Source organism: Cheilinus undulatus, linkage group 1 (assembly GCF_018320785.1).
Source record: "Cheilinus undulatus linkage group 1, ASM1832078v1, whole genome shotgun sequence".
NCBI classification, from domain to species: domain Eukaryota; kingdom Metazoa; phylum Chordata; class Actinopteri; order Labriformes; family Labridae; genus Cheilinus; species Cheilinus undulatus.
This window is the reverse complement of record NC_054865.1, coordinates 46,954,738-46,978,733: the sequence shown is the minus strand read 5'-3', so window position 1 is coordinate 46,978,733 and position 23,996 is coordinate 46,954,738. Positions and strand designations below refer to the sequence as shown.

General features: G+C 38.3%; 1 protein-coding gene across 1 annotated transcript; it reads right to left on the bottom strand.

The window, feature by feature from the left end:
- Window positions 1–277: 277 nt before the first annotated feature.
- On the bottom strand, window positions 278–23,113 carry slc12a1 (solute carrier family 12 member 1). Its single transcript, XM_041788583.1, has 26 exons — window positions 22,678–23,113; window positions 21,113–21,256; window positions 20,351–20,426; window positions 17,202–17,297; window positions 16,737–16,876; window positions 16,525–16,635; window positions 16,330–16,441; window positions 16,083–16,210; window positions 13,141–13,225; window positions 12,825–12,976; window positions 12,610–12,717; window positions 12,370–12,493; window positions 12,145–12,246; window positions 11,223–11,378; window positions 11,034–11,133; window positions 10,207–10,318; window positions 9,761–9,901; window positions 9,072–9,178; window positions 8,872–8,954; window positions 6,609–6,734; window positions 5,849–5,977; window positions 3,145–3,256; window positions 2,929–3,015; window positions 2,665–2,800; window positions 1,484–1,551; window positions 278–1,406 (listed from the first exon to the last, which is right to left on the bottom strand). Exons 1-26 carry the CDS (start codon window positions 22,933–22,935, stop codon window positions 1,271–1,273), a joined length of 3,129 nt encoding a protein of 1,042 aa, XP_041644517.1. The 5' UTR covers window positions 22,936–23,113; the 3' UTR covers window positions 278–1,270.
- Window positions 23,114–23,996: the final 883 nt, after the last annotated feature.

Below are 23,996 nucleotides of genomic sequence, written 5' to 3'. Positions count from 1 at the left end.
TCAATGAAATGGTTAAACATCCAAGGTAGTGAGTACTATTTATATATATATATATATATATATATATATATATATATATATATATAGCCCAAGAACTGGAGCATTCAACAAAGGAAACCTTTTATTTTTAATTCTTCGATAGAAATCACAATTTAAAAATTACATAAGGCTTCAGAAGAGAGCTACTCCGCAACTTCTTTCCCACTTCATCCCCTTGAGACAAGAAAAATGCCAGTTTAAACCTTATTATTTATTTATTTATTTCAGTCAATCATAATCATACATTTAAATACAAAGATGGACAAAAGGCAAAAATATACAGACTAATTAGCTTTACAATCTTTAATTTCACTAAAATTTCCTCTAACATAAAGTATACTGTGATAATAACATAAAAGTATCTAAAAAGTGTAGCGTGGAACAGGTAAACAGCTTCTCAAAACAGTGTGCGTATTTTCACTTAGTGAATATCAAAGGATAAAAAAAATAATCAATCCATTTGTACCATATTTCCATAGAACAGATGCTGGTCATCATTTATGAAAGGGTTACTTGCTTAAAAATATCCTCCGTTGTATTCAGACATCATCTATTTACATTTACTTTACAATTAAATCACAGTCACTCAGCGTGACTATTCAAAGCATCCTGATATTTCTGACTTTATCAATGTGACTCATCTGACCAAGCTTGGAAGATTTTTGTTCTAAACCCAACACTGTGCATTTGCTATAATTCTACTCAAATAGCTGAGTATTTCACAGTTTTTTCCAAAGTAGCTCACTGTAGCAAACAGCTTGCCTTCTCTGCTTAATTCACATTTAGACTGTTCAACATAAGCACTTCACTTCTCTGCTAGGAATAGGTTTATTTCTTGTTAAGGCTTCACTTGTTCTTCATTTGCAGCAGTCATTGAGAGCTTTGAAGGCAGCTTAGTTTACACATAACAGACAAAAAGATCAAATATGTGATAATAGTCAAATGCTAGCAGGCTGTGACTGAAAAGAATTTGTACTGCAGCTGTCAAAGCTCACCACTTTACTACTTTTCTAATACTATCTTTTTTCTCATTTTTTGTACAACTGGAATGAGACCACTGGCTTCAGGAATGGACTAAAGATTCTTGTACCATCATGTTTGTCTGAAGGACTGAACAACATTATCCAGGGTTCTTGCATTCTTTATGTGCTTTATGACCATAGTCCAGTATTATGGTAGTATCATTTTCCTCTATATCCACATGCTGTCCTCTGTTTAACCTGCAGGGTGCTTAAGAGTAGAAGGTGAGCACACTCTTGTGGTTTCCTCTGATGAGCAGGGTGGGTGGGAGGTCCTTTGTCAGAATGTCTAGCCAGGCCATGTAGAGGAAATCAGAGACCGATCCTTTGCGAGCGATGGGCATGCTCCTGCAGAGAGGAGAGATCATGTCAGACAGGGTTTATTGTACACTGGGTCTTATTCAGGTAGAGTTGTTCATACTTACACAATGATGAGATTGGCTGATTTGGAGTTTTCCTGAATCACTTCGTTCAGTCGTATCTGCAGGTTTGTCTGTAAAAGAGCAGCATTTTTAGTCTAAGGCTCTGTTCATATTTTGCATTAACAATGCATGTTGGGCGTTTGGACCAAGTGATTGCACTTTAGCACTTGAGTTCATGCCATGCATTACCAATATGTCTTCACTGAAGACTTGAAATCTGAACTCACTTCCTTGCCTCTTATGGAAACAACATTTTTGTTGCTCTCCTCCTGTGGCAAAGTAAACCTGCATGCTGTGTGGTATGCAGGAGTGGAAAGTAAACAATTTCTTTTTTTCTTTTTAATTGAGTAGTTTTTAGGTACCTTGCTGAGTTTTTGATAGCATTGATCCACCCGTCTGAGTTCAACTCTTTAAAGATGTGAGCTCTTCCCACCTTATTTTAATTTGGGTAGTTTCCCATCATGCCCTTGGGCAGAGTGTTTACCTGTTGTACAGTGATCCCTGCTGGAGTTGTTTTGCTTATGTTTCTGGTGGATTGTTGTTTTTTAGTGTGAGACAGATTTGCACCATGAGTGAAGTTATCCATTGAGTTAGAGTTCCTGCCTGTGACTTTAGGTGCTCCTTAAAGTTACATAGTGCCTATTCTTCATCTGTACATTGCCTGCCTATGAGATTGACTCTCTGCTTTGTTCTTAGCAGAGGAGACCCACTCTGCAACAATTTTCAAGAGTTACTGCAGCTCAGTAGTTATTGTAAAATATTTAGACTTCAAATGTGTAGTTTAACTAGACATAGTGTGGATCAATATGGACACTTTTACAGTCTTGAATTTAACTCTTTATGGGTGTAATTATTACTGTCAATCTTGTTGTGTATTTTATCTTATTATAGAGCTATGGCTTTACCTGAGAGAGGTAAGATATCTTATTTTGTTGTTCTTGTCAATGAGATGATTTTACTGTACATCTCATCAGTGGCTACTCAGTATTTAGTACTAAAAGTAAATTTTCAATGAAATATTTTTTTACTGTTACTTTAGTAGCTTTATGGACCAGTACTTTGACTTTAAATTAAGTAAATTTTAACAACAGTAAATATACTTTTACTTAAGTGCAATAGTCACAGACTTTTTGTGGTGCTTGATGCTTTTCTTTGAGGTCTTGATTTATTGTCAGTGGCTTTACCTTTTCCTCAAAGCTGCTGAGCTCTTCATCAGTGATTTTCCAGGGATACCTTTTCTTCATTTCCTCAGCCTCACTGTAGTCTTTGGAGCCCTCGTGCAGGCGGAAAGGCTCGATCATGTCATCTAACTTCTTCAAGCTGGAGGAGAGCAGATAAGAACGTGAGCTGACTCCTTTTTCTAATCGTAATAGGCAGTCGGGAGGAGATTAAATTTTACTATCACTGTCGCTCCATCTGGTCTTGTGTAAATAATAAAAGTCAGTCACCTTTCAGAGCGCGGCTGGATGTGGATGTCATCAATAACACTGATGTCAGAGCAGTTAATTCTGAATTTATGCAGCAGAGATGTCATCCTGCAAGAGAGATGATAATGAACTGATTAACATTCATATTATTGCTGGAAAATATTCCCTATTGATGGAAAATAACTACTGCTACAATATGGATGTGATTGGCTGGTGGGATTAAATATTTTTACTCACTCCTGTTTGTCCTTTTCAGTTTGTCCTGGCTGGCCTGCAATGAAGATCCTTAAGTCACAGTCTTTCCACTTCTTCCTGGTGGTGAGGATGTACGGGAGCAGCAGGGTAAGGCCTGACAGAGGGGAAACACAAAATATGCTTTAAAATGAATCCAGAGAGTTTAATCAAACAAAAAAAGCATCTTTATATTTCATATTTGGTGTGGTGTTCAATACATGTTTAATTCGTGGTAGTTCTTTAACTTTTTTAAGAGAATTTCTGTCAGGTTTCTTCCTCCTCTTGCTGTCTTTATAGGGATTTAAGAGCACTTTTCCCTGACCTGAATAGAGAGTCTGAGGACTGTATGTGTCCAGGGGGTACAGATTATAAAAACCCTTAAAGAAAATCAGGATTTTGGGCCTTTTGAATAAGAGTTGACTTGACTGGCTTGCTCTTTAAAGTCACTATTCTCTTGCAATAATTATCATTAAACAGTAATCTGAATTTTAGATTTATGGAGAACTGTTCAGTATTTGTTCTTTGTTTTTAATGTTTTAATTTAATTGTTTAGGTGTTTTTCCATTTATCAACATTTCTTTTTCTTTTGTTGGATTCATATTTAAGCTTGTCATGCCTCCATTTAGATAGGAAAGAGGACAGAGAGGGAAACCTGGGAGAGAGAGTGTGGAACAACATGGAGGAAAAGCGCCACTGGCTGGATCCAAACATGGGCAGTTTGCTTTAAGGACAACAGCCTCTGTATACTGGGCGTGCAGACATAACCAGAAAGCCACCACTGCCCCATAATTAGACTTCTTAAAGAAGAAATTAATCTTTTGCGCTGTCTACATTAATTTAGAAATTACTTATTTTTTTAGTTGAGCACTTCACCTCAAAGTCTGAAAAATCCTTCATTTTTAAAGTTGTGTGTGTCTTCCCATGCCTGAACTGCTGTGACAAGACACAACATGTTTGTTTTTTGCCATGGAAATACTGGATGTTACGTCAAAGATAAGGAAGGGGACTGCTGCTGGAAGCTGCTGTTCTGTTTTTGTATCTCCAGTGTTTCTCAGAGAATGACCCCTATCTTGGCTGGCCATTGTGCTCTGCCACATTCTTTATGCTTAGTCCACAGAGGGTGTTGAGGCCATTTTGTGTTTTTTTATGTAATCTTTTTCTTTTTTTTTTTTATTATTTTGACTGAGTAAATGCTAACAACATGAATTTTGGAGGGTATTGTGAGAGCTAGAATGTTTTTTTCCACTGAATTTCAAAATTTTACCAGAATCTATGACAGGTCAATGTACACTTCCATCTCGTTTCGGGACTAAACATGTCCCATTTAGTTGTGGTTAAAACGGCAATTCTTGATCCTCCAGTTGTTAGAGTAAAAAAAAAACACGTTTTTTTTAAGATAGGCATTCAATCTTTGATTTTGCAGATTTCCTGTTTATTACCAGATGTCAGCCATTTCCCATATTTGCCATGCTGGGGAACTGCATTCTTTTTCCTGGCTTCCTTTAGGGGAACTATAGTAACAATTTATTAAAACCTTGAAATGTAAAGAATAATAATGCATAAAAATCAAATTGGTGTTCATTATAAACATATTGAAGGCTGTTGTGTTTTTTTAATTACAAAAATCATTTTTTGCAAGTAAACTGGCAGTGAAAGGGTGAAATTCCTAAAAAAATACCCAGTATTTGAAATTTATGATCAGGTCTGATTTTGAATGAAAAAAAAAATGCAGAAAAGATATTTTTTTCATGTGTAGTATTTTAATTGCTATGTATGTATGGTGTCCATTTTTGACAATGTACAATTTGTATAAATCTAAAGATGTACCAAAAAATAGGCATACAAATCTATATTGTTGCTTATTATTGTCCTATTCGAGGCTGTAAAATTTCCTTTCAAGAATATCAAATTTGCATGTACTTTTTTATGTTATGATAATACAAACATCAGGGTTTACTTTTTAACAGTTACACAGGCACTGAAAGGGGTAAAACTACTCAATATTTGATATTTGCCAAGTCTGATGTTGATCAAAAAATTAATTTGGAAAAGGTGTTTTTTTTCAATGTGCATTATTTTTGCTGCTATTTTCGTAAGCCATCCATTTTTGGCCACTTATACCCTGACTGTAACAATTTACTCAGATCTTCAAGGCTTTGGTAATCCCTTTTAAGGAAGTATGCAAAGTCCAATTTGCATACAGTACATACAAAATATTTCTATTGTGTTTTTTAACAACAAAAATCTTTTTTTTTGTTTTTGCTCTTAAATTGGCACTCAAGGGGTAAAATTCCTTTAAAAAATCAATATTAGACTTTTATGATCAGTTCTGGTCTTGATTTAAAAAAATAATGAAAAAAGTTGGAAAATTTTAATGTGTATTATTTTTAACATAATTTATGTGAGCTGTCATTTTTAGTCACCAACACTTTGAGTGTAACATTTTACACCACCTGAGGGATAATTTTGGAATTCACACACTGTGCATTTAATGGGAAAATGCAACTTAATTCAGTTTTAATGCAGAACATGAAACTGGAGTGCTGCACAGAGAGTTGGAAGCTTATTTCCATCTCTACATTATGAAGCGTATCAATATTTAATGTGTCTATATTAAGAGGAACTGGCTGTGTTTCTATGATTGTATCTGTTACGATCTACAGGGAGAAGTTGTGAGATAAGGCTGCTTCAGAGAACCAACACGTACCTCCATCATCAAACATCCACCACACATCAATGGTGCCTTTGGGCTGTTTCTTCTTGAACTGCTCGCTGGCCACCACCAGCCTCTCATTCATCATGGCTACCTCCAAGGGCGGAGGGGCACACACCGACACTGAAGGGAGAGAGAAAAAGATATGAGAGCTGGAAGAGGGAGGGGAACAGCAGGAAGGAACGTAAATCATCAAGTGAGCGTGGAGAGTTACACTGGATGGCAAAACTAGTGCTAATCAACATTAAGAACTAAGCCTACATCAGCGGGAACAGCCATCTCTCAGGTTTAATGTTCCAATGAGTGGCACCAGGATTGCATACTAACGACCAGCACAGCCTTGCCAAGAGTCAGCTCAGCGGTGTGAGTGTGTGCATGTACGTGTGAGATGTAGAGACAGAGACGGATCGAGTGAGCGCCTGCATGCCCCCTCTGCTGTCTGGGTTAAAGGGTTGCTCTTAAGAGATGCTCTTCAAACTGGAACTAAAGGGACCGTATTATTGGATTACACCCTCACAGACATCTTTAGTTGGAGCGCTTGATTCAATTATTTCTCAATGGGAGTGTAGAGAAGTCTCCAAAAAAGATGTGTGTCATTGGTTTCATTTGCTAAATGCATGCTAGCTCAGTGGAAATATGAATGTGTGCAGAGACGGAGACAGATACTTTATTTTTTTACCATATATTTAAGGATTTCTTATTACAGCCACTTCTTTTTAAAGCTTTAAGCTTCAAGTCTTTTATAGGTGGATACCTCTGGTCGTGAGCACTTGTTGCGATGATTGCCTTGACTTCCTGAAGAGTCCTTTGGATTTGCCTCCGTTCCGCATCATCTCTTTATCCAGCGCTCGCTGCTCCTTCTCTGCCTTCAGAGTCTCATCTGAAAGACACATGTGTGACTTGTTTTATCTTTGTTGTTCTGTAGATTTCTACAAGGGCACAGCTGTAAAAGGGTTGTTGTTTATTATCTTATCTGTCCACTATCAGACCTTTATAAATACTTAGTAATCTACAGAACAAGGTGCCCTGGCTTATCACTGTTATTTTATTATCAGTCACTATAGGTTATTAAGAAAATAAAAATTAACTCAGCAACTTTGGTTATTCACTTTCCAGAATAAGCCTTACAACCACCAAGAATAACCATGAATGTGCAGATCTTTACAGTAGAGATGGTCCTTCCTCTTTATATGTGTTTTTTCTGCTTTTTTAACTGTATTGATCAACTGTATGTGCTTTAAAGACGGTCAAATAACAGCTCTCCCTTTTTAAAGTGTACCCCTCAATATTCAGTAATTATAACAGAAGAGCTGTGTGTGTAAAGGCTTGTTGATGAGGATACTATTGTCTGAGACAATGGCATTTAAACAATGGCATATGAAACTTAAGTTTTAACAGGAGACATCATGCATCAACCAGCACTTTATGGGAGGGATGTACCAGTGGATGTCTCACATGTGCACAGATGTTGGCTAGATATGGATTTAAAAAAGAAAAAAATGTTCCACAAATATATTTCTGTGGCTTTAAATATACCTGAGTGGAACACCCAAGTATTTCCAACATCAACATTAGCTATCCCAGCGTGATAATCAAAATCGTCTCATAGGCTCTTTTCTTGAAATCACATTGATGTCAGGGTCAGTGAATGAAAAGGCTCACGCCGGTATGCACTGTGCAGGAAACATGCTTTTTTTTCTTTGGGTCAAGAAAAACTTAAAAGTGTTTTTTAAAATCTCCTGATGAATATTTTGTGGAATTAAGGCATTTGATCATTAAGAGGCAGTACTTTGAGAGATTTATTACTTCTAGCGATTAGCAATAATATCGGCATCATATTAGTATCTGCAGATATTGGCTTCAAAAGTGAATTATCATTACCAGTAGAAATTTACAACAAACATTTTGCTGTAAAAATCTACCTTTATCAGGCAGATTTTTACAGCCTGTAAATATTGGTCATATGTACTTATAAGTTAGAGGAGTTTTAGGCTGGACCAATAGACCTATGTCAGCGGAGGTCTTTTTCTTTATTCATCATCATTCCTTACACTATAAAGTCTTTTTCAAGGACTGGACCTTTTTGATTTGTTCATCCACAATCTTTAAGTTGTCTCAAAAAATGTAAAACAACTTTTCTTAAATCTAAAGCGAAATAGGTTTAGAGTGGGAAAAATGGCTGAAAAAGCAAGTGAAATAGGATTTAAAAAGTAGCAGAAATGGCTTAAAAGTGGCAAAAAATGTGTCTAAAGTGGCAAAAATGGGTGACTGACAGATAAAATAACAAAAAGGGATTAAAATGTGGCAAAACTAGGTCAAAAATAGTCAAGAAAGAGTTTTAATAGGGTTAAATGGGTTTAACAGGGTAAATTTATTTAAATTGCAAAAAAATGGGCAGAAAATAAGTGATGAAGGGGGGTTAAAATGTGGCAAAAAAAATTGGTTAAAAGTGGCAAATATAGGAAAAGAAGAGGCATAATGTGTGAAAATAGTGCAAAATTGGTGAAAAGTGGCAAATAATAGTGGAAAAACTGAGCAGAAAAGGTGGTTAAAAAATTAATGTCAAAATCAGAACTAATAGCATGCCAAGTTTTCAGCTCCAAAAATGGATAAACCTTTAGCTAGGACCCACCTTAGCACCAATGCTACTGATCCAGCACATATTCATACGATCAATAAATCACAGCTAGGGAGGGCCAATTGTCTGTGCTTGTCAGGGGCCCAGCCCAGTCTGTGGGCAGGCCTGCGGGGATTGGGGGGGGGGCTTAACTTTTCTTACGAAAATAAAAGGTTGGGAACCACTGGTCTAAGGGAAAACCCCACCAATGTACAATGGACTGAAAATGATCTCATACCAGTAAAAGGAGTAAAACATTATAAATAGACTGTAAGCACATCAAACAGACATTATCTTTCCTGTAACAACACAGGGTTGGTTTGCTCTAAAAGTGCTATTTTGAACACAGTTATGATATTATACTGCTGTTCTTGTTAAGGATGAAGACATTTTTACTCACCTGCTGCCTCGACAATGTGTGACACATCAAGCCCTTCCTTTATCCTGAGCATCACCGTCCCGTACTCAAAGTCAAATGCATCACTGTCAAAGAGAAACAAGAGTAAGTACAACAGCTCAACACTAAAAAACATCCACCATGTTTAAACATTCAGGTACATCACTGTTGTGAGCACCTGAGTTTGTTTATTTGTGACTTACTGCAATATTCCCACATAGCTCTGCACTCCGTCTGTGCCTGCTGTCCTCCAGTTCCCCTTGAACCCGATCATCAATGTGTTTGGCTTCATTCGCCCAAGACCAGAAGCCTATAGGCAGAAGCAGGACACTCAGTCATGATGTAGAGATAAGAATCATAATCATTTAGCTGAGGGAACACATGCACCACTATTGTTAAACTAGGGGAAAAAAAAAATCAAAAATTGTTTGAAAGTCAAAGAAAAAAGCACTTTCACCAGCAGAAATTATGACCTGATCACTCAGCAGATCTGGCTTTGTCTGCAGGGAATCATCCAGGCAGTGTTAATCAATTATAGCTTTTAATCTGCTGCTCTGTTTGAAGTAGCAATCCTGACAATGAACCAAGCTCTTATCTTGAAAGTGCGATAGCCAGAGCCATAAGACTGTGTTCCTGCTCCTCATTAACTCTCCCCTCTTCTTCCTCCTGCACTAATGTCCTGTCGGATCCTTAACACAGGTCCAAGCCTGAGTCATAACGCAGCAATAGATACTCGGTTTGATGGGGAAGAATTGGGGCAATAAAAACCTGTTACTGTGGTGTTTAAATCTCATTTCTCACCAGGATCAAAACATGCAGGTTACACATTAATGAAGACGATTTCTCTAAGTTCTTTTTCCTTTTTATTTAAGAAAATGGTACTCAAACTGACCTGCAGAAGACTCTCAGCTCCTTGTCTGAATTCATCACAGGCCACAGCAGCATAAAACGCTTTACGTTTCTTTTTCCTAAGCCACAGCTGGTTCTTCTCCATGCCGGCGTTCATTTCATCAAGGGCCTCAGATCTGGGACCCTGCAGACATCACAGCACATAGGTGTTAAATGAAGAAAAAAATCGTACCTTTTTTTCATATTCAGAGGACACAACTGAGCCCAGACTTCAGTCTCAGGTATCCAGACAGTTGGCATTTCCTTCCTCCCTGTTTAATATTCGCTTGCAGTCTGTGCTCTGCACAATTCAAATTGGCCTGATGTGCAAATCTTGATTTGAATAGAAGGTTGAAATTTGAATAAATGTTTGGGAGAAACAATACGTGCTGCCATGGTAATTTCCACTGTTTTGCATATGCAAGTACTGCAATTACAATATAACCTCACCACGAAGATTTCACAGGTGATACAGAGTCCATAGGTCTTAGTGAAGGAGTTAGCCAGGTCCAGGAGAGCGGGTCTGGTCCGTGCTGCACCTGCCAGTGCTAAGATCTGCGGCCTGGGACAAGACAGGAAAATATGACAGTGTCATTTAAATGTCCTTTGGGCTTAAAATTTCACTTAATATTTAATTTGAGTCTTTTAAGCTCATTTTAAGGTTTATTTCTCAGTTTTTATGCCTTAAATTGGAAGGCATTTGGAAAAATATGTGACTTTAATATGTTTAATTTTAATCATAATTTCTTCTAGAATAGATCCTTTTTTTACAGTGTGATGCATGTTGTTTCCTATGACAGCCCAATTTGAACCAGTGATACCCAGTTCATCTGTTTGTATCATGTACTGAATATCCACTACTGGCGCTGAATATATAATTAACTCTCAGATAGTGTAAAACAAATTGTTACTCTCAGGGTGTTAGTGCCCAAAGCGACATCATGAACCTGAAGAAGGTTTTTGTTAGAAACTTTAAGAACACATTTTAGAAAAATCTCAAGAAGTTATTGGTGATTGAGGTCAATGTTTCTGTGCTAATTAATAGATTTTTCAAGTTAGAAGGCAGGTAAGAGTAAAAGTGAAAAGCCACCAAGCTAAGAGGATATAAAATGAAAATAGAGAAATGCTAAAAAATTGAAATTGAATGGATAAAGAAATAAAAGTCAGAGCCACAGTTGGGCCACTTCATTCAAAAAAGCCAGACCGAGATGACATAACGACCAGGGCTGCCCTTGTTGTGTTGTTTTGATATTCATCAGGGCATTGCAGACATTTACCTGAAGTTCTTGACGTGATTGTCGACTCCAGACAGAGACAAAGCGTTGCTGACCGCGCTCACAAAAGTCACAGCCTGAGTGGATGAACCCCAGTTCACATCTGACGATTAAAAAGTCAGGTTAGTTCAATCATGCAGGAGTCATGTTGGCATGAGCAAACATGCAGAGAAATGTGGATGCTCAACTCACCTGGCTTCTTGACCGTCACGTAGATGTAGAGGAGGATTTCAATGATGTATGTGAGGAGAGCAGCCCACCAGTTGATAACAAACATAACAGCACAGCAGAGCAGTGCACCCAGCAGAGACAGCCACATGTTGTAGTATTTATATGCAGGTCGCCAACCTGAGAAAAGCATGATAAAAAAAGATCTAATCAAATACATGTTAAAGTAGCCATAAGTAAGGACAAATCTCCATATGTGAATATGTTTAAGGCATGTAGGGCTCTAAGGATTCATCATGGGGCCTAGTATGCCACAACCTGGGGCTGAAGAGAGAGGGCAGGGCAGCAAGAGTCAAGCTCGATACGTCAACACACATGAGTGTTGCTAGGCAGCCAAGGTCAAGCTTGACAGCATCTCTTTTTCCTGGGCCTTTTCACCCCTGGTAATACGCCGGAGCCCGCTGGCATGCACACAGCATGACCAGGGGCTCATGGCAATCCTACTACCTGCCTGGATGATTCCCTTGGCCGTGCTCACTCACCACATCCACCCTTGACTCCACCCTAAAGGTGTGAACATTGTTATTTTTTCAACAGATTATTTCCCCATGCTCCTGGCGATATGTGAGGACAGACAGAGTACAACCTGGATGTGTAAATCCTCATTTCCCTGATGGTGCCCTAATATAGGCCAACTTGCCATTACATGTCTTACTTCAGCTAAAATTCTTGGCCCAAACATGCCTAAAAGTTAAACACTGCACTGTAGAAACAAGTAAAACTGAGGTTATTCTAATAAAATGCCTAAAATTGCATGCTTTCATTGATATTTCTGCTCCAAAACAAACAAAAACTGATGTACTAATGATTTAACCCAACTGAAAATCCTCATTTTACTTGCTGAATTTTTGTTGTTCATCTGCTTTTCAAGCCTGTAAACACCCACCTGGGGACTTTGCGTAGGATGCATGGAAGCAAGAGAAGTTGATGAGAGCATAAGATGCCAGGAAGAAGTTTGAGATGATGGGAGCAATGGTGTTGAGGTTACCTGCAGAGAGAAAAAGGTCAGTTAAGTCTGAAATCATCCCAGATTGCATAAAAGTTTAGGTTATTTTTGAAGTGCAAAGAAAGATCATGAGAGGTTATAATGTAACAGCCGGTGGAAACTAACCAATGAGGATGAAGGCCACAGAGATGACGAATGTGAGGACGTAGCCACGGATTGGCTCGTCATTCTTGCCGACTCCCTTTGCAAAGAAGTGCAGAGCTTTGTAGATGTTGTCTCTGCACAGTGCCTGAGAAGAAACAGAGCCCAGGTTGGAACAGATGTCTTGTTTTTAATGCTAAACAGTGAGAGTCCATCCAAAATTTGCCTTTTAGCTGCACCAAAATTAGAAAAATGTGACCTTACCTGGAAGACTTTGGGAGCACTGACAAGTGAAGCCAAGGCAGATGAAAGTGTGGCTGAAAAAGTTCCAGCAATGATGAGAGGACCAAACCCAGAAACCATGGTCATGACCTGAGGAGAAGAAAGGAGGAGGGGAGGAGGGGAGAGGAGAAGAGAGAATTAGTGAATGAAAAAAATCTCTCTTTATTGCTAAAATTACAGCTTGAAACACAAGTTACCTGGAAACTGTTCATCAAGCCATATTTGCATTCTTTCACTGCACAGACGGAGAAGTCAAAGCCAAGTTCGCATGCAGCAGAACCATTACAACTTATCGCAGTAGTGATGGCGTCAGTTATGTTTCCAGTGGCATCACGGACAACAGTGGCAGCTGACCAATCAGGGAGGATAACAGAAATACTGCTGAGCAATCATCCTCATGACATTTTTTAAAGTGACATTGTTCATAGCAGAATTTGAAGAGACGATTTGTTCAAAAATCAAAATTAAAACAGTTTGTCCTTTAATTTGCACTGAATGGTTGGATGTACTCACAGACACACATAGCCACAGCCAGGTAGGTGATACCAGTAATCAAGATGGCCAGCAAGGTACCTTTAGGTAAGGCTGACTGCGCATCCTGTAAAAAAGTAATTGTTTTGATAGAATTTCAGACACAACAGAAAGAATAAAGGGGATTGTTTTTTTTTTATAAAAGCTATAGTCAGGCCACGGACATACTGAGTGATCAGCCTGGTCAGAAAAGAACCTACATGGTGGGTTTGAAAGCTGATTTCATCATAAAGAGATTAGTTTCATGTTTAAGTGGCAAAGAAACATTTTAAGACTAATATTTTGTTGTTTTACGTTGATGCACTCTTGAAGAAAACAAATTGCGACTTGCTAGTCTAACAGTTTATTAAATCACTAACAGGACAAAAAAGTGGGCACTTTTTGAGAACATTTTGAAACAGTACTTCTACTTAGAAAGTTTAAACCACAGCAACTTTACTTTAAAGTGAGTACTATTTTTACTTAATCCTCTGTTGACTACACAGTGGCACAAAGAGAGAGAATGATTCCACACCACATCCCAAAACAGCAAAAACTGCAGTGTTTCAAATCTGGGGAGATGTGTTGGAGGAGTTTCCCATCATGAGTGTTTAGATGTTTTATTTGTTTAGCTGTGGATGTTTGGATGTTTCCCGCTGTGCTGATCCCTGCTGGGGTTCTTTTGCTCATGTTCAGTGGACTGTTGTTGTTTTAGATGTGAGACACATTTGCACCATGTGTGAAGCTATCCACTGAGTTAGAGTTCCTGCCTGTGACTTTTGGAGTTCTGAAAGGACACAAATGGAATATTTTTCATCAGTATGAACTACCTTGCAATGAGGTTGACTATCTGCTTTGTTCTTGCCAGAGGGGGCCCACATTGCCACAGGTTTTCAAGAGTTTTTGCAGCTCTGTCAAATTGTAAAAAATTCAACGTTTTAAAAGTTTAATTTCATTATATGTAAAGTGGACCAACATAAACAATTCTAAAGTGTTAAATTTAATGTTGCATGAGTTACATTAACAGTGTTAATTTTGCTGTTTATTTTACTTTATTATAGAGGTGTGACTTTATCTGAAAAACCTGGTTGGAGATCTATTCTCTTGTTGTTCTTGCCAATAAGGATCATAAAATCATATTTTACTGTACAACTCCTCAGTAGCTACTCAGTACTTTCAGTCAACTTCCATCCATCCATTTTCTATACCGCTTATCCCGTTAGGGGTGCGGGGGAGCTGAAGCCTATCCCAGCTGTCACTAGGCGAGAGGCGAGGGTATATCCTGGAATGGTCGCCAGTCAGTTTTGCTGACATATGGAGACCAGGCACACACACCTACGGCCAATTTAGTGAGTGATCAATTAACCTAATAAGCATATTTTGGTGGTGGGAGGAAGCCAGAATACCCGGAGACAACCGACGCATGCACGGGGAGAACACGCAAACTCTGCACAGAAAGGCCCTGACCGGGAAGTGAGCCAGGGACCTTCTTGCTGTGAGGCAACAGCGCTAACCCCTGCGCTGCCATGCAGCCCTACAGTAAACTTTAAATGAGATATTTTTCACTTTTACTTGAGTAGATTAGTAGACCAGTATTTTTGCTTCTACTTACATAAGTTTTAACCAGGGTAACTGTACTTTTACTCAAATTAACTTGTACTACATTAGTCGTGTACTTTTTTCATCCCTGATACTATAGAGTGGATATGCATCTTGGATTTTCTAAAATATTTCAGCTATTTTATAACATCACATCAGAGAAAATGTTGCAGTCCTGAGGTAATTATTCCAGAGACCCTGGTAGAATGGAGTATTTACATGAATAATAAAGTTCCAGTTGTCTTGCTTGTTCAGCAGCCTAGTCATCACTACTTTAACTAAAAGAAAAAAATAAATTAAATAAACATATTTATAAACAGGGCTTTTATTGGTCTAAAGCAGGGCTGGGCAATTTGGGGCCCGCGGGCCAACTTTGGCCCATGAGCTATTATTTTTGGCCCGCTGCCCATATTCGATTTTTTTTTTTATTATTATTTTCCCACTGCCAGCAGTCTAAATATTTCTTTCAATATTTATTTATTGTTGCACTTCCTCTCCTGACCACAAATTAACACTGTGTTACTTCGGAGGTCGGGTGGCGCTGTTGAGCTCCCGTCAGCTCAGATCTGGAAGCCCTTGACCAGAGGGTGAGTCAGTGAAAAGATGCTGGGGTCATGGCAGAGATGGAGCATGTGAGGCAGTGGCACACTGATAAGAGAAAGTTTAAAAATAGTTGGGAACATGAGTACTTTTTTACTGAAATTGATTTCAAGGCGGTATGCCCGATTAGTATTTGGAATGATAACTTTTTTAATCCTGAATTATTTTAAAATTTCTGCGATAAATCTCCTTATGTCACATTCTCTAGTTACTATCATGCATTTAGAACTATTCTGTTTTATTTTGGATGTTTGTATTGTATTGACTTCCTGTTTGGATACGGACCTGCTTTTATTTTGAAAAGAAAACAGGAAACTTCAGTAGTATGGTAGATAAGGATATAAATTTAACCATGGAAAAAAAGAACTTGTTATGGACTGAAAGAAAAATAAGGGAACTATTTAAGTAAAATGAGACATTAATTAGCAGTGGTGGACTTATTTTAGCCTAACATGACCCTTAGTAATGCATCAATAAAGCATTTATAGCTGTGTTTAGCAAGGACATATCACTTAATTAATAATGAGTTAAGACCTCATAAATGCTTTACGAATGCACAACAGTGTGTTGTTAGTATAAAACATTTCTCAATTTACTTCTGTTTATTATGTCTTCCTGAGCTGCTTGACAGTGTTAATACTCCTAGTTTAATAAGGTCAAATAAATAAATAACAAATGTCCAACAGAAGCTTACAATTCATATGCATGATCCCTGTGAAATTACATTTGGTTAAAAAAAAGGTTACCTTCAAGTCGCCTGAGATGTTGGCTCCAGCCAGGATCCCGGTCGCAGCAGGGAAAAAGATAGCAAACACGGAAAAGAAAGTCTCCCCGTCTCTAAATGCTGGAGGAAAATTCTCCAAGAAGATACTTGCTGTGAAAAAAAAGACAGGGAGAAACAAAACATGATGAATGATGCTTTATCAAAGATTCGTATCTTTGACATCTCTAACATTTTTTACACAAAAAAAACAGTTGGTAAGGTTTTCTTACATTGATAACCGAAGAAGCCTTGGGTTTTTTTAGTGTCTGTTGGAGGCAGGAATGTTCCTACAAATACGTTCACAATGGCAACCAGCAAGATGATGAGCAGGACAATCTGTGCCTATTGGGACAGAAAAAATGAATACATTAGATTCAAGGATGGACAGGGGGGTTGGCAAACAACCAGAATGTGCTTGGTCTAACCTTGGCCTCCCACTCCATCCCAGCCACTGATATTCCCAACAGCAGCACGACTGTGATACAGCCAATGATTCTGGTGTCATTTAATGTATCCACCATCAGTGCATCATGGTCCTGAGTTTAAAAGACGGGACAGAGGAGGAATAAATAAGTGTTTAATCAAATATCAATGGATAAAACTTCTCCCCACTCTCCTTCATTTTAACACCACGCACCTGAAGCAGCTCCACCACAGTCTCGGCGAATCCCACCACATACATGGCAACAGCCAATGCATTGGCGAAGGCGAAAATGAGGCCGATGGAGCCACCAAACTCTGGCCCCAAACTTCGAGATATCAAGTAGTATGCTCCTCCTAAAATAAGAAAATGAGATACACAGCATGGTGGATGATTAATCTGCTTATCACTGATGCATTGATTTAATGACAGAAAAAATGAGGGAAGCCATAAAACAAAGAAAAGGCCTCCAGAGGTGACATTGAGCCTTGTGTCTTTATCTACACACTGTGTCTTCCTACTCGTTTTCATTGTCTCAGTGAAAGATTTTATGTCAGGATGAATGTGGGTCATTTCAGGCTATATGCTTGGATAAATAATGTTTAAACCAGCGGTGCAGCTGCTGTATGAGTAGCTCTAGTTCCTGCATGTTTCATGGGGAATGATAGTGCCTTTTCTCACCTCCTCTGACAACACCGTTAGTGCAAATGGCCGACATTGAAAGGCCGGTGATGACTGTGACCACACAGCTGAGAGCGATGACCACAATTCCAAGACCTGCAATGCAAACAAATAAAAGCTCTAAATAATAGTTTTTTGGCTGCAACTCACTCTGATGTTTCATATCTCAGTAGACGGCCATAAAACATTATGATTGTGAACTGGGCTCCTCCTCCTCACAGTCACCTTTAAACACAGACAGTCAGAGTTCCCAAGGAGCCCGGGGGCTGTAAGTTAGGGCCATCTCCTCCTCCAGCTCTGCCTGCCACTCTCTTTGGTTCTCAAAACCATTTAGTTATGCAGCCTGAACAAAATACCCAGCCGATCGATACATTCTTAAGCAATGAACACACTCATGAAGCGATTCACACAATTTCCCCTTTCACTCTAAGCCATGCACATGCTGACACACACTGCACTGCTCAAACAGGCTTGGCACTGAGAATAGATCTTCTGCAGGTTTAGATCATTACTGTAGCTCAGTTGAGTCCAATCTATCTGATTCAATCACTCCCTGTTAATAAGTGGAGATCTATATAATCTTAAACTGTCTTAAGAGTTTGTGGAATTACTGGTAACAGCAGAAAAACAGAGAAAAGATTTACTGTTGCTATAAACAACATTGTCAACACTGGAAATTTTAGACCAAATCCCAATATGTCTTTGACAAGACGTGTGAAAAAATATCAGTTTCATACAGTTTTTTGCAGCAGAGATGTTGTGCTCTACACATCCTCCAAACATTAAATTTTTTTCCAGAATAGTTTTTTAAAAAATCCTTCTTTCCTAGTTTTGTGTTTCTTTTAAAAAATGAGAATTTACATTTTCACATTTCACATTTACAAATCAATCAGAACAACTGCAATTAGAAAGTTTTATTTACAGGGAGCCCCAGATAAAGTGTACTAAATGAGACATTTTGTGGCCTTTTTAACGCATGCATCAGCATAAACCTACACTAGGCTTTGTAAGGGGAAATGGGAAAATGCTTAACAAAATTAATGCAGAGGTGCTGATAGCCTAATGGCATTTTCACTCACTAGAAATTTTACTAAAAATGTTCGGTGACAACTTTTTTTTTACAGGAGGAAGACAGGGCGATAAGCTTAAAATAGATCCTTGATAAGAAAAACATATATATGCATGTGCTCCTGTGTGACAGAGAGGGCACAAGCTGTTAGGTAGTTTGAATCTGCAGCTCTTTGGTATATGCCAGGGGTTACAGAAGAGGATTGGGGACAGAGGTGAAAGAAAAAAAAAACTGGTATGCACTTCGAGGTTTAGGTAGAAATGCCGAGAATAAAGTTGAAACACAGTTTCAAGACTAATGTGGAAATGTCAAGAATAAAGTCAAAATTTCATGAACAGAAGGAAAAAGTCTAAGAATAAAGTCAAACCTTATTAGACCATAACAAGTAGTCTTGTATCAATAAACTCTTGAAATTATACTTCAAAATTGGATTTAGCTCATAAACACAGTGTAGTTGTCTAAGATCTGTTGTTATTTATAGTCTCATAAGGTTTTACTTTATTATTAAGATTTAAACTTTTTTCTCGACGTTATTCTTGAAGTGCACAGCATTATTCTTCCCTCGTCTCTGTCCCTTATCCTCTCCCTACAAAGGTAGTATTTGCATCAAATTAACCAACTTATGGTAGCTTTTAGAAATATTCAACTCTTCTTGCTGCTTGTAGCAGAATTCAGACTCATAATAAAGCATGCAGCCAAATGTTAAATTAAAAAACTAAAAATACTTTTGTTTTGACTAAACTGGACATTTTTTTTTTGGCTTTTTGTCAATTGAACTTTGAATCAAACTTTAAAAGGTAAAAATGACTAAATTTTGTCTAAAACTAACAAACATTTTAATCTGCACTGTAGGACCTCACAGTAAAAGGTTGATAGAAATAGGATTTTGTGTGGTTCATAAATGCAAAAAAGCTATTTCAACTCTGTTTTTCTGAGTTGAAAGAACACATTTTTAGTTTCAAGGAAACAGCACTCAATCACTGTGAATATGTCTTGTCACTGTTCTCAAATTATTTGACATAAATCCCTTATTCCGCAGAGTTTTTCCAGAATACCATTTGGCATTCGGCACTTTTGCACCATGACTGAAGTTGCCCACTCAGTCAGGGAAGTCCTACCTGTGGGGACCAACATCAGTAAAGGAAGGCTAATGTACTGAGCTCTGTGGAGGAGCACTTTCTGGGTCAAAGAGCACCTTTAAGTCTTTGTCACTTGTAATCAATCAAATGAGCTCACTTTGGGTGGCAAAATTAAAATATGTGAAAGACATAAGGGAAGATTGCAGTGGATGATAAACATGTCAATTAAATTTTTAACTTTGGTCATACCCAAAAAAAAAACAAAAAACAAAAAAAAAACCTCCGCTTCTTAAAAACTTTAACAGAATCGGTTATGACAAATAAGTTCAAGTATTTTGAACTTGTTCAGTTTTAAAGTGTAAAGACAGAGAATGGCCTAATTAGACTAATCTGTTATTTGTATAGCTGCACATCAGACTATAGCAACAAAAATCTTGCTCTGTTTTGGCCAACAGATTTTACAACACTATAAGTGTGATTCCAACAAATTAGGGAAAACAGGAAGCAAATGTTATCCTATTAGTCAGTGTCAGGTTGTTTGTCAAATTAGACAGAAGATGTAAGAAAAATTCAGATATGCCAGTCTTGTCCAATGGTGGTCAAGGGCTGGTCTGGATGCATCACTGATTATGTCACAGTACAAGAGTGTTTGTTGTTCCTGACGTTCATAGTCAGGCTGTATTTAGGCCCATGTTTAACTATTGGCTGCAAAACACAATTGGGCAAAAGTTTGGCTAATTTCACTTCGTCTGATTCAGCCTGAAGACAAACTTCTAAAATAGCTGCTGAAATGTGTCCATGTACTGAGGCTGTTATCCTCAAAGCAGGCAGCCCACGTTTAAACCAAGCCTGTGGCTTCTTTCTCACGTCATTCCCCACTCTTTCTCCCCAGTTTGCAGCTCTGCCCACTGTCCTTTCTCTCCAATAAAGATATAAAAGCCCAAAAATAAATCTTATAAGAGTTTTAAAGCACGTCTGTAAATAAAAGAATGTGGTCTTACCCCAGCCTGCCTGACCAAAAACCCAGGACAGACGGATGAACAACATGACACCCCAGATGTTCAGCATGCATCTCACCTGAGAAAGAAGAGTTAGATTTAAGTTTTCAGCCACGATCATGTTTTTTTTTATTCTTAAATTAAGTGAAGCAAAAAAAAAAAAAAAAAAAAACAGCAATGACAATAAATAGATCTTAGTGACCAAAACATCTGAAACTCAATGAAAAAACTTATAAAACAGCACTTGCAAAAGCTTAACTTTCTCCACATTTTTAAAATTAAATAAAGGATTTTTTAAAATTTGGCTTTAACTATGAAGCTCTTTAATAGCCTCAGTCAGGTTTTAAAAAAATATTTTCACAGGAGCTTCATCCCTGGTGTTTTATTTATCTTTTATTTCACTTTAAGATGGCTTTCAATAATCCATTTTTATTCATAACACTTCATTGTTTTATTGCTCTGATTGTTTAATTCTTGCAATACTGCCTCCATTGCTTTCATGAATTTTCTGATTAACCATCTCAGTTTCTAAGTAATAACTTTGGATTGCTTGCTTGTATGAAGCTACAGAATGTATAAACTTAAAGCATGCAGCCGATACAACCAGCCCTCAACTCCTAAGAAAATGCAAAAGAAAAGTGCCTACGCTTGGCCACCGCTATGTTACGCAGACACAAGGAGCCTCCTCTTGCCAGGTCACAGTTATGAGGAGCGACCCCACTCCTATAAAGCAGAGGGAGCCCGTCATGACCTGACATAACTCACCAGGACTCCTCTTATCCAGCCAAACTTTACTGATCCTTTGTTTTTATTGTCGATGGGAATGGCAGACTCCAGGTCTTCAGAGGGGGTCCCGCTGCTGCCCTCACCATCGTCCTCCACAGTGTCTGGGACAGAGATGGCTCCATTCTGAAGGGGGAAAACACATTTTAATTTTTCCTAATTGGATTTTTTTATGACTGTGCTTTTAGTATTCTTGATGTTTATGAGTATTTTTTAATTGTGAATTAATATTTTCATTTTGAATTTATCCTTCACTTTAGCAGGATGGACTGACACTGAGGTGTCTTTCTCAGGTTGCTCATAAGCAATGGAGGTAAAATATGCATAAAGACAACAATTTGTCCATATACAAGCAGTTCTTTTAATGTCTGCATCTTCATTTAGCAGTGAGTGTCTGGCTTTCTTCTGCCTTCGCTGTAATAACCCAAGAACTTAAAGATAGAGAGAAATCCATAGTGGTTTGATTTGGATGAAGACTGATTTGGTGTTTGCAGAGACACTACACTGTTGTGTGTCTCCTGCTGTAATTTGAATAGAAGAACAGTTAGGGGGAAAAAAAACTAATTTAAACTTTGTATGAAGATGAATAATGACTGTGAAATTACTCTCCTGCCCCTTACTTTTGCCCTATTTTAAAATTAATGAGACCTTATTCATATTTACTGAAAGAAATAGCCTTTTAACTTCAGGTTTCCAGCCTTTCAGTTCAATCTGCATCAAGTTAGTGATTACAGAAAATTGCCCTATTTAGAGGTTTACATTTGGACATTAAAATCATGATGCTTGTGTGACATTTATTAATTTATTAAAGGTAGAGACAGTCAAATATTTCAGCATTAAATGCCCCATGGATTCAAACTAAGTGGGTGTTTAATTATAGGGATTCTTGAATGAATTCTTCCTGGTGAGACATCATGAAATGATCTGTTAAGATGCTGATTATCGAATGATAGATCGCCCTACACATTCACTCTATCAGCAATCCGTCTTAAACTTTATGACCCATTATTTTGGTCATTTTCTTTAAGTGAAAACTACTTAAATGCTAATCTAGTTCAACCAATAAAACCCAGATGACCTATAACCCGAGTTCTTTTGCAACCTGCGGCAGTATAATGGCCCAATAAAAAGCACTAAAAACTACTAAGTGGGTCAACTGTGTTGTGTCCCAGAAAACTTTAAGTGTCCTTTCAAGTTTCACAAGTCTTCAGGTGAAGATTTAACAACCAATCTGTGCACACTGAAAGTGACAAAGTTTATTTGATTAAATAAGAGCAAAATATGCTTCCCCTCTCTTAAGTCTTCAAACTGTAGGGACTGAGTATGCAGCTCAGGAGCTGAATAAAGTTGACACTTACAGAGCTAGCCTTTTGATCTGTGGCCTCAAGGAGAAAAACAGGTGTAAAAAAAAAACTCTGCACAAGGTTAAGTGAAGGACAAATGTGGTTAATAGCATAAAACAAGAGGGTGCAGACCATTTCTGACAGGGGAAACAGAAGGACAAGAAGAGAAGTTAAGAGGATTTATGAAAACTTGCATGCACTCACTTTCTGAAACACGTCATGCAGCTCCTGCAGGGATGGTCGCACAGCCCGGTGACCACTTATGCTGCCTGGATTCCGGTAGAAGTCGATGTTGGGCACCCGATCCAGTGTGTCATGCCCAAAGGCACTGACCACCGAGGGCCTGACGGTGCGGTGCTCCCCGTTAGAGAAGTTGGTCTCCTCATAGTTGGGAGGTTCATCCAGGGTGGCGTCATACGCGGCGTTCACATGTTCTCCTCCATTAGATCTAATCCTCTCCATCAGGACTGCTGAAGGAGAATCTCAGATTTAAACAGTCAGAGATAAAAACAACAGAGCAGGTCTTAAATCTTCAGTCATCCAGCAGTGTGTCAAAACACCTCAACACTGCATCAACTAGTGCGGCTATCCTTGTTTATTGACGTATAAACTCAGCTAGGATTAGATATATGGAGATGTCTTCCGCTTCTCCAAGCGTCTTGTGTGTAAGCTGGTTTTGTCTCAGATGGCCTACCTTTATACCCTGCATCCCAGGGTCAAAGCCTGGCTGCCAGCCATTGGCTGACGCTCTGGATCAACCCTCAGAAAAGTGAACGAGGGGTGTCCAGATATGTCCTTGCTCCATCCTAGGGGACACAAAGGCATTGCTTAACGATTAACCAAGTCATAAACGCTGAACAAGAGATAAAGGCGCTCATTGCCTGAGTTCTGGAGAATTGATTACTAATATTATTGTCTGAAGTGCAGGGAAACAGCACATGTTGTTCTGTTGTTGCAGTTTATGGGGCTGTGGATAGTGTTTCCTCAGACTTACAGGCTCTTTGCATGAATCATAAGGAAAAATCCATACAAAACAGAACAAGATGACTAATCGGGAAAAGTTTCAAGGTTACAGACGATTTGGGATGTGCATGACTGACAGAACAGATAAGACTAACAATAGATGATTATTAATTTAATAACAGACATTAGCAGAAGGATAACATCAGTAGAGCTATGATAACAAGGAGGAAACCCATCATATACAGGGCCCATAAGACTTTTATAACTGATTAAAAGATATATCTAATAACTTTCTGTCACAGAATAAAGTGTGATATTCAGGAGCAAAATGAGAGTTAATAAGAGACCATGAATTACAGGAACATGCTGGAGGCACTCTTTACAGCCACATGACTCCTGAAGTGCCTTTAAGAGACCTCTTAACAGGTAAACTTCCTTATTACTGATACACCATGGTGATTTATGCACACAGTAAAAGGCAGGCTAATGACTGGAAATATGACCTTGGCTGTACTGCAGGCTGAGGAAAATACTCCAACACGTGCTTTATGTGCAGACTG